This window comes from Medicago sativa, chromosome 8, assembly GCF_051527215.1.
Source record: "Medicago sativa cultivar Bolivia chromosome 8, Bolivia_mono, whole genome shotgun sequence".
Taxonomy (NCBI): Eukaryota; Viridiplantae; Streptophyta; class Magnoliopsida; order Fabales; family Fabaceae; genus Medicago; species Medicago sativa.
Genome location: NC_140756.1, coordinates 92787680 through 92799420, shown reverse-complemented (window position 1 = coordinate 92799420; position 11741 = coordinate 92787680). Strand labels below are relative to the sequence as shown.

General features: G+C 32.8%; 1 protein-coding gene across 3 annotated transcripts; it reads right to left on the bottom strand.

The window, feature by feature from the left end:
- Positions 1-3292: 3292 nt before the first annotated feature.
- Positions 3293-8780, bottom strand: LOC146903404 (tobamovirus multiplication protein 1-like). Of its 3 annotated transcripts, XR_015021047.1 has the most exons (12): positions 8443-8780; positions 8248-8338; positions 8100-8152; positions 7871-7963; positions 7410-7481; positions 6254-6326; positions 6059-6104; positions 5847-5910; positions 4958-5011; positions 4130-4219; positions 3848-3925; positions 3293-3747 (listed from the first exon to the last, which is right to left on the bottom strand). XR_015021047.1 is itself a non-coding variant. In XM_085731320.1 (11 exons), the coding sequence occupies exons 1-11, from the start codon at positions 8557-8559 to the stop codon at positions 3655-3657; spliced, it is 834 nt and encodes a 277-aa protein (XP_085587446.1). In that variant the 5' UTR covers positions 8560-8780; the 3' UTR covers positions 3293-3654. The 3 variants fall into 3 exon arrangements, 2 of the variants coding, with proteins under 2 accessions (XP_085587446.1, XP_085587447.1); XM_085731320.1 differs by lacking the exon at positions 4130-4219; XM_085731321.1 differs by lacking the exon at positions 4130-4219 and having other exon boundaries at positions 8613-8675.
- Positions 8781-11741: the final 2961 nt, after the last annotated feature.

Genomic DNA, 11741 nt, shown 5'->3' with positions numbered 1-11741 from the left:
TGTACCACTGACCAGGCTCGTCGTATTGCTCCTAAGTAGGATCATAGTACTGCTCATAATTAGGATCATAGTACTCCTCCTAAGTATGGTTAACCATCTCTGACAGACCAGTTTGCGATGGTTCCTCGCCATCAGCATTCCTACGCCCCCCGTCCCCATTCAGGAGGAGGGCTCACTGCCGCTATCTCTCTATGTGCACTACCAATCATGGGCTCTCTTCCTAGCTTGAGTCTATGTGAGTTGTCAGTCATATTTACACAATCAACAACATGAAAAAAATCAATATACAACTCATTGAGACATTTTGTCAAACACTTGGAAGACAAAATATACATACTTTTTTCATTATGTTATTTCAATTTTTAAACTACCACATTGTGCTTAAACTTAGTTTAAACAACATTAACAGTGCAAACATGCAAGCATTTGATCATTCACTGCCAAAAAAAATTAACAATTTCATAAACCCTAAACACTAACATATGACCAATTTTTTTAAAAAAATAGCAAATAAAAATAATAATGTGAATGATAAGAGATTACGAACACTTGTTATTTGATTGAATAGTTGCTTGACTTTGAAGAAATTTTATGGAGCTTGATTTATTGGAGTTTGGAGGGATAAAGGTTTGTGTATTTATAATTTGAACAATAGGGAGGTTTGTTGTTGCTGTTTTGGTATAAGACCAGAACGCAACGACAGTTAATTGCCGTAGGAAAGATTAACGAGCGACAGTTAAATTAACCATCATAGGGGAGCGAACAACAATTAACTGTTGTTGGGGGTGAATGAGTAATTTTAGGGTGTCTAAGAGCAATTTATGAAACCTGACGAAATTTTTTCTCTATATTAAAGATAGGCAACTTTGTAACTACGATACTACAACCTTCTTCAAAACAAAAAAAACAACATTGCTCACGTAGAAGTAGAAAGAATGTTTTTATAACTCGACTTACAACCCTTCCTCCGTTCACATGTTGTCATCTCTATGCAACGACATAAAGATTTTATCCTTCGCTTTTGCTATTTTAGTTAGGGTTCTTTTATGCTGGAATCCAATATGCACTTTGTGTAGGGTTTCTATGGCTTCAGACTTTTGGTATTTTTATGTTAGGTTTTGTTTCTTTGCTGCTAGATTTTTTCTTGCTTTACTTTTATTTTTTCAGTGATGCTATGATTATTTAGGTTCAATTTTTATCGCATGTTGATTTATGGGTTTTCCCCTTTCTCGAACACAACTCATTGCATGAGTCCGAAAAGGAGTCTGAAGAGAGGTTTCTGCAGTTATCCCCATTCCATATAGTCCTCCAAAGAGATAATGGCTCTCATCTTCGATGTAGCTAGACAAATGTCACCATTCACAAAAGCAGAGCTAGCAACCCTTTTATGTTTGGTGTATTAGAGATATTTTATTTTTCATTTTCTATACAGTGACAAATAAAGTGAAACATTGATTATTATTATTATTATTATTATTATTATTATTATTATTATTATTATTATTATTATTATTATTATTATTATTATTATTATTATTATTATTATTATTATCTCTTTTGTAATAATATAAACATGATGTTTTACAAGAAATACAACGCTCTTGTCTCCTTGATGGAGATTGACGTGGTGATAAGTAAGACAACGACCAACATGATATTTATTCGTGAATTAACAATTGCTTTTAATCAAATTGTTAATTAACGAATAAAAACCCTATTGTTTTTGCCTTGTTTTTCATCAAGATAATCTCTGTTGAGGAGATGAGATTGTCGTTCTTATAAAGACACACCTACATTATTATATAAGAGATAACAATAATCAATGTTTTCACTCTATTTCTCACATTATAGAAAAAGAAAAAAAAAAAAACAACATCAATGTACCAAAGTTTGAGGGTTTCTAGATCTTCCTTTAGTTGGGTATTGAAATGGAATTTGTAGAGAGAAAGGTTGTATTGAAACTAAGTTTGCAAAGAAGGAGTTTTCTTCTCTACATTTTTTTTTTTGTGTTCAGCCCTTTTAACCTCTTCTTTTGTTTTGATTTTGTTCCCAATTTACTTATAGCCTCAATTGACAAATATCCTTTTGTATCTTTGGCAAATATTGGAATTGCATAGATGAAAAGAAGGAAGGAGGAACTCAGCTTTTTTATTAGTTACATTATTGGTGAAAGCTTTAATCATATTTGGCAAATAAAGAGGAGTACAAGCACATGTAGATAATGAAGATAGAGGGCTGGATTGAGAGCTTACAATGGAGAAAATAAAAAGCAACTAGTAAAGATAAATTTGGATGATGTTGAAAATAGGGAGATCAAATGGAGCGTGTACTACTCTTTTTTAGTTTTTGTTTTGTTTTTCATTTTGTATTTTTTCTTACATTGTAAAGATAGTGAGTAGATTTTTTAATCATTTCTTTTTTGTGATTCTATTTTCTTCTCCATTTTTTATTTGCAATTTGTAATTTTTTATTATTTAAAATGACATTGAAATAAAGACATATTTTTTGATTCTTAAGATTTTATGAGGAAATTACCAATGATGGAAAAATCATGATAAAATTAAGATGACCACTTATTTTTGGAATTTTTTTAATTGTCCGAACAATATTAAAGTAATCCAATGCTACTTTCAAAGATTTACAAAAGTTGCACAACTAAACCTTATAAGTTATCACCAGAAATGAGTGCATGTTAAAAGCAAGCGCGGGCAAGTTCTTCGACTTCGCGCAAGTGAAAGAACATAATTATTGCATTTTTCGATCTAAATGATTGATCATCTCCAAATTGACTACCAGGACATAGATCGACAAAAATTAAATTGATTTTGATTAATCGTTTCTAGATAGGCAACCAGTGTGTAGGTCAACAAAAAATAAATTGATTGATCGTCTACAGATTGCCTACTGTGTAGATTGACATAAATTAAAATGAAGTCTCCCAATTATCTACCTGTGCATGGTTAACATAATTAAATTGATTAAATTAAATTTAAATCTAAATAACAGTGACTGAAGCTAAAAAAATTGATAACAAAAAGATTAAGTTTTACCGACCACATAGTTGTCTAACAGTCTTCTATCATTTAGTTTTTTTTTTTTTTTTTAAATGCTTCTTTAGTATGCATATCAATATTTGTGCCATAAAAATCATATATATTTTATGTTTTTGTCTAATATTAATTACGATTTGTAAGTTATATCTCTGTGACATGCCAACATCTATGTGAAAAACATAAAATATCCCCAAACAAACACGTTAGCACAATAACAAAATAAAAAAGAGCGGACACAATAGTAATAATAATAATGAAAAACTGAATGAAATGGATGCATCACTGCAAGTGTGTACCTCAAACTAACATTCAGCCTGTATAATAAAAATTTGTATTTTCCCTGAGGTAAGGGTTAATGGAAAAATAACCGCAGAAAGTCACGAGCTCTTGTCACTTGGCATTGCATGTACACCCTACAAAACTTGGCATGGAAAACTTGAAAGTCACCACAGGTGTATCACCCATGCACCCATGTAAAACGGTTGCCGTGAGTCCATATTGAGATGCTTTTTCTTTATCTGTTTCTCCAATTGAACTTCAAAGTATACAACCAAGAACCATAAAAACCATTACCAATCAGCAAATTAACAATGCGCTGCAGCTAGTGAATAGCGTGATATTGTGCTGACATCCTCCTTGGAGGCAATTTGCGCAGGATGTAGAGCACTAAAGCTGAAGGCAGGACCTCGACCAGCTGTATTTTGAAACTTGAAAAGTCAATGCCAGATTCCAAGAAAGTGAGAAACTCAACATTATAGTGACTATCAACAAAAAGGATTACTCGAGCAATTTACCATGTAGTAAACCAAGTCTAAAATAGGATGATCCAAAACATCAAGAGATGTGTCTGAATCAAATGCCGACAAAAACCCCTGCATGTACATCAAAAGTATGATTAAGAAAGAAAATATTTTGTTTGAATAATAATAATAGTAATAATACCGTACAAACTGTTATTCTGTTTTAATGGTAAAACTTTAGTTCATGTGTCGAGACAAAGGCTTAAAGCCTCTGCCTTCCCATTTCCCTAAAAATCATCTATACAAAGGACTTATTTTGAATTTAATCACTCTTACCATGCTGACCACCTAAGTTCTTCAATTGTGCTCGTATATTTTCCTCTAGCTACTTTTCAAACCAGTTGCTTATAACCACATTTGACAGTGCTGCATTTCAAACCCATATTATATGATTTTCACATCTAAACTGATTTGTGTCACCTTTAGATTCATAGGGAACAAATTTATTGATGCATTTACAGTCATCTATAATGACTTAAATTGGATTAGTTTCTAACTTACCGGAGCTTCTCAATTAAAATAAGATATCGGTTTTTTACTTGCACGTACCCCACTTAGTGGGAAAAGATTGGCTGTTGTTGTTGTTGTTATTTTTTACTTGTGACAAATTCCTTGTAGGCTTACAAGTAATTATAGAAAGGTTAAATGGGAGAATTTCTGAAAAATCGGGATAAAGAAGCTAATTTTATGTTCTATCAGAAACTATTGTTTAAAAAGCTCATAGTTATTGCAAGATGCTTTTAACATTTTTCCCCTTAATTGCTTGTAGATAAGTTTATCCAAACCGTGACTCTAAAAAAAGTTTATCCAAACTGGCTCTATTTGTACAAGTAAATTATTAGTGTCAAGAAAAAACTAATTTTTCATTAACCAGATAGCAAATTTTTTACAGCTACTAAGAATACATGAAATCAATATTGTTGCAACCAGAAGGGAGAAGACCACCATATTAATGGCATAACATAATAACAGGGTATGATATGTCTGTGATAAGCAGACAAGAATTATAGTTATACTCGGTGACATATTTACACATACAAGCTTAAGAAAATGTTTGATAAAATACTAAAAAGATAGCTATAATAACAAAGGCAAAGAAGTTACCATAACACATCGTATTAGAAAACAGGTGAAACAGATAGCTGTAATAGATCCGACCTGTAATACACATTCATGTTACATGAATACAAGTAATATTGAGATAACGGTTCATTTTGTTATATGTTTAGAACAGAACAGAAGATGAAAAGCAAAAAGGAGGTAAAAGAGTACATGTGGTTTATCCTTTAAATATGGTAATGGACAAAGGCAGGAGAGAAACAAATAATATGAGGTAGGATGTTAGGAACCCAGAAACTGTATTGAATAGAAAGAATACTTTTATTAAGAAAATATGAAAGAATAGGAGAGAGAACTCTCCTCCAGGGTTTCGCTTCAACAACAAAACCTATGCTCTATTCACAAAGTGTTGACAAATCTGAATCAATCCCATCTGTCCTCCTACTAGAGGATAATTTAGACAATGGTCTTCTCATTCACAGCCAAAACAGAAAGTTGACATTTAAACATTTACAGAACATTTAAATAATAGTTATCTTTCATATTGAATTCACATGACGCCATTTTGGACTTATTGCAAATGCAAAAAATTCAATCCTTTCCTACTTTAAGAGCAATGACTAATCCAGAAAAATACTCTAGCATGCCAGTTGCCAAAACTTGTGTGTTTTTGGAAGATCCATTTAGTAAAATAATAGAAATGAGGGCATATGAAGAGTGAATAATCATTTTCTATTGAAACATTCACACATGCCAAATTGAGTGCTAAAATATCACAGGGAACCCAAATTTAATAAGAAAGGCACGTATTACAGAAGAAGGGGGGGTGGGGGTAATAAAGTGAGACTCAAATGAGCTTTTCAGTATCGTGGGGGAACATGATTGCACGGTAGCATAATATCAAGTAGGCACACTGAGAAGAAAGTGCTCATACCTCATGAAGTTTCTTCCTTCTCCCTTTAGATTCAATTGGGAAATGCCTCAGCATGCAAAATAATCTAGAAACATTTAATATGTACAAGGCATTAATAAGAGAGACGGTCCATGTCAACCATGAATTAATAGAGAATATATGAGACGGACACTGCAGAGATATTTCAATATTTCATAGACCATTGCAAGTGAGACAAGATGCAGAAGCCTCACCTTCCTCCGTACAGTAAAAAGCCTAGTGCAGCTACAAATGACACACCTGAAGAAGGAAAAGAAAATTTCATTTAAAAAAAATCTATGCATACACAACAATGTATAATTTTAAGTGGAAAAATTCACACGGTCACACCTAAGCAGCAAGCTCTCAGGTGTATGAAACGTAAAACAGTCTTCGATTATAAAGCTAACCTCCGATAAATATCTTTCCAAAGAACTCCACGACGCTGTTGTCATCTATCCAGAGGTATATCCAAATACAAATCTAAACCCAAACCGCACTTTAGTATTATTAATTTATGATCATTGATATCAACTATCAAAGCAAGTGTTCCTTTTTGCTTTGAATCAATGAAAGGTCTATGCCTAGATTGATATGCATCTTGAAGAAATTGGTATAAGTAAATTGAAATTACAGTGTAAAAGGGAAATTAAATTGTCTGCTTTTAAAACCAATAATTTTCAAATCAAATACGTCATGGTTGAACATTCAGTAGTCGTGACTACATATGATGCTTCTAGAGAAATTCAAATCAACATACACAAATTTCTGAGAAATTCACAAGCCATGATACTTCTAGAGACCAGAAGATCTTGACTTGAAAGTTAAAACTGCCTTATTTTCATGTACATACTAGTCACGACTCACGACTACTTATCCATTCCAGAAAAAGTGGTTGACGAGTGGAGACAGACACCCAGATGTTGATGATATAATAGGTTGTAAAATGAAAAGCTGCCACATGAAGCCATCTGGCAAATATCATGGGATATCAAAAACCAAATTAAGAGCAATTGTGCATGAAACAAAAAAAGGAATGTGTAGGAAAATACAATACAATATTTCAAAGTTCAGAGAGAGATTTCAGGATGAACAGTTATGGTGCAAGTGCAACCATATTGCAGTTAGAGAGACATCATTGTGTACTATAGGAACACATTGGGATGAAAATTAAAACTAGGAAGTACAACATGCCAAAATAGTCCATTCAAAAAAACATGCCAAAATAGTGCTAGAAGCTAGTGTATGTTTGGTTCCACTTATGGAAGAGAAAAAATTGATTCTAGAGGTATAGAATTGATTTTAACATGTTAGGATGATGTCAACTAGAATGTACTTTTGCTTCTAGAATTGATTCTAACTTTAAGTTGAGATTTGTAGTTTTTGACCTCAAACATGATTTTTACATTCAATTTTTTGTTCAAGTCGCTTTTATGGAGATGTATGCATCCAAAATTATCCAAACATAACGCTACTTTCAACTCACTTTAAACAAAAACCAATTCTATCACAATGAGAACCAAAACTACAGTGTAATTGTGTGGTAGAAGAAAATGAGATAGATACCTGGATAATATACAAGGCAGCATTTATTGAAATATAAATTATCTTGAGCATATCAGTTGGTAAACTCCTTGCCTGTTCAGTCATTCGAATAAAATTAAATAATTTCCTGATAAAAGAAGTCAAAAGAATCAAAGCCCAAAAAAAGAAAAAATCCATACAGTTAAAGGTGTTTGGATAAACATCTTAATTTGTGACTTATAGGTTTAAAGCATAAGTGCTTAAATTGCAACTTATAGCATAAGTGATTATCATTTGTTTTCATGAGCTATCTTGGAGAGCTTATGAAAATAAGGTGAAACCAGCTTATGAACAATGTCATGTCATAAATAGTTTTCAGAAGTTTTCCCAAACAGTCTCACAGGTGCGTGCTTGTGTCGGTAGATAAGCTTAAATAAGTCAATCGAAACAAACTTAAAATCTATAATTTAGAATTGATAAAGAGAAGTTGGAGTTTGACTTGCCTGATGATAAATTTCAGCCCAAAAAAGGACTAGAAGAGTATATGTTGAGAAAAAGAGTAGTCCTGGAAGATCTAATAGCACTAAAACGAAGACCTAATTGAACAAACCAAAGCAAAAGTGAGTATATATAGCAATGTCACCACAACATGATAATAGTGAAATTAATATGATGAGGGTGGGTTGCATTGCATGCAAAATGAATGAATGAATGAATGAATGAATTAAGAACCTTAGGATGAAAAAGAAAAACTAGGGTGTGCAATCCAAAAACCAGAGCACGCACTGCAGGCAAGCAATATTAAAATAGGAAAATGAGAATGGTGAAACAAAGCATATAATATAAATAATTAAGGAGGATTGTAATTTGTATAGTATACCTCCGTTGACAATGAAATTCATGAGATGAAAGATTTTCTGCGTAGTCCATCCGTACTCAGGTACTCTAAGTTGAATTCTGACCAATTGAAACTGCAGGGCATGAGACAGAGTTAGAAAATGGAGGAGGTGTAAAAATGAAAATGAAAATGAAAATGAAAAAAGAGTGAAAGTAAAGTAGTTAGTTAGTTAGTTACGAGAGCGAGGAAAGAAACGAGAGCATAAGCAGAAGAGATGAAGTAGAAGAAAATAGAGGATTGCCAAGAAGTAGTTGCAGCAATGTCCATGCTGCTTAGTTGCACCAAGTTCCTCATTCTTAAGATTCTAGATTTTAGAGAGAGAATGAGAGGAATGTTAATAGACTTACCAGACAGTCCACATACATTCAGACACGACCCCTGGCTTTCGCCCGCGCTCTTTGTCTCTCAAGTCTCAACTAATCTTCTTCTTCCACTATACACATTTTACTACAATTTAAAAAATAAAAAAAATGTTTTTTCATCTCTAAGTCTAACTTTAAATCATCACCTCACTCACAAACATCTGTTGAAGGTGACTAAATTTAAGTCTACATAAACTCAATTCAGCCAGTGTATGTAAATTAACATTTTTTTTTTTTATGATGGAGGGGTGGGAGAGGTAAATATAATTTAATTTACATAAATTATATTTATATTTATACGTGAACTTAAATGAATTCACATGTACTAATTTAACATTTTAGCCATAAAAAACCCAATTCATGTGTAAACGATTTCAATTTACCTTTACATATGTTTTCTTAGATCACGTATAGAGTTAAGATTAAATTGAATTTACGGAAGTGAACTGATGCAGAAGGGTTTTATTAATAATTTAGTAGTATTTATTATTTAGTCAAATCTTAGCAATTTTCTAGAACTCTATCATTATTACGTTTATTTTATTTTGGCCCACAAGTTTGTTATTTCTTTCACTATAGGCCAAATACCTCCCTGGGTCCTTTAAGTTTTATGTTTGTAACCGATAGGTCCTTTCAGTTTTTTAGGTAACAGATAGGTCCTTTAAGTTTCTAAAGTTTCAGATAGGTCCTTAACGGAGTTGATATGAAGGACCTATCTGAAACAAACTCGAAACTTAAAGGACCTATCTGAAACCTTAGAAACTTAAAGGACCTATCTGTTACCTAAAAAACTTAAAGGACCTATCTGTTACCTAAAAAACTTAAAGGACCTATCTGTTACAAACGTGAAACTTAAAGGACCCAGGGATGTATTTGGGCCTTCACTATATAAGCAAAACTTATGTAGCATGAGATGCACACTTTTTGATTCAATAAAATTATTCGAGATTTTCTCTCAATTCTGGTGGATTCCGGAACCCTATTTTCACAAGTTTGTCGCTTGCGAACTAGTTCTTTTCTATCTAGGTTTAGCGCTTGCTAGCCTACGTTTCCTTACTGCGTCATGAACATAGTTCAATTGGTAGAGACATCTCATGTAATATGTATGGATTGAGGTTTGAATTTTATATTACTTATTTATTCATCTTATGAGATGAATTTCTACTCATAAAACTACTTAATCAAATTTTTCTTTTTGAATTTAACGAAACTATATATTTTATTGATTAGAGAATGAAACATCAACGTTACAAGAATGAACTTATATAGTTCTGTCGCGTCATTTTTCGGAGATCAATGCTATTTGATTAGCTTTTGACTCGCTAATTTATTTCACGACTGAACATTTAATTTTTTAAGAAAAGGGGAAAAAAGTTCAAACACCCCATATATTGAAAAGATTTAGGTTCGGGGGTTAGTTACATAAAGGGAAGGTGTTAGCACCCTTTATGTCCGTAGTACTCTACGGGAACCTCTTGGTTTCATTTAATTTATGTGCTATAACTTGCTTGTTTTTGGAAAAAAGAGTTTGAAATGATAAAAGAAAGGAGACCTAGTTTATCTACATTTTATTGATTTGGAAGGACGAGTGTCCTCTGCCTACGTACCCGCGAGGGATCAAAACCTCGTAGTTCGGGGTTAAAAAAAACTGACGTTTGATTGGTTGTGTGTTTTTTATTAGTTTTGAAAAAAGGTTTTGAAATGAAAGAAAAGCCGAAGCGGCAAATGATATTTGTTTGTGTTTTTTAATATTGAAAGAAAAATGACTCAAAGTAACATTAAATGGATTGAAATTTGATTAAGAAAAAAAATAAAAAAGACGTCACTTGATTTATGATCAAGGTTTATTTAAGAAAATATTTTTTTTGTGATTTTTGGACTATTTGCATGTTTTTGTGGTTTTTCAAATGACTAGAATGAAATTAAACTAACGGAGCAGAAAGTAAAACGTAGGTACCTTATGGTGGCGTTGGACCACCACGAGGACCTTTAACCTAATCTACAAGCAAAATAATAGGCATACACACACGCACGCACACATGCACCTAAACTATTACATAAAAACCTACGATACATGCTATGGTCTGCGAGAAAATAAATAAATTACATTAAGCCTACATTTACATTCTAATTTCATGCAATGACATAAAAATAAATTTAAAATGCATGATAAACTAGACTAAAAATGCATGAATTATTTACATTCAAACCTAATGTACAAACTGTGTCCATGTGATAAAATAAATAACGAAGAGTTAAGTATGCATGATAATAAACCTAAACTAAAGATGCATGAATGAATTTATATTAACCTAATATGCATTCTAAGTCTATGTAATAAAATTAAATGCCAAAAGAAAATGCAAAATAATACAACGAAACTAGCTTAATTAAAAAATGGAATTTAAAAGAAATAAGTAATATGCAATGTAAATTAAATATGTATGCAATAGATAAATGAATTTTGAATATGCAGCCTAAACTAACACATATGAAAATAATAAAGTGCAAAATAAAAATAAAAAAAAATGCAAGAGAAATTGAAATGCATGAATAAAAAACAAAATGATGTGATGCAAGGCAGGGGGTGCGGTCAGTATTCTGGAGGGTGTGCAGAGAATAACAGGAATGGGATTTGGGCCTAAACACATGCAGGGGGTTGGGTCGGTTTCATACTGGAGCGGGTTATGGATGACCCTTTTTGTGAATGGGTAATATATAAAGGGTGTAAGACCCATTTTCAATTCATTTACCATTCCCTTTCTCTCTCTTCCCTCTAACAGCCGCTCTCTCTCTTCTCTCACTGTCTTCTCCCTCTGTCTTCTCCGATGAGCTGAGGCGGCGGTTGGTTCTAGCCTCTTCTCCTTCTTGTAGCTTCGGTTCGTTAGGTCGCGAGTGGTATTGTGTTGAGTTCAGATGTGTCGGATTTGAAACAGTTTGAGATCGGCTTGGTTAGGTCTCGAGGTATTGTGAACCGAATTTGTACTAAGGTTGGTAGGTTATGATGTGGGATTCTGCAGTGGTGCGACGTTGGAAGTTGGCCTTTTGTTATGGTTTGATGAAATGGTTTGAAGATTGTTTGAATTGGAATTGGTTTAATTCGATTGGGTTGTT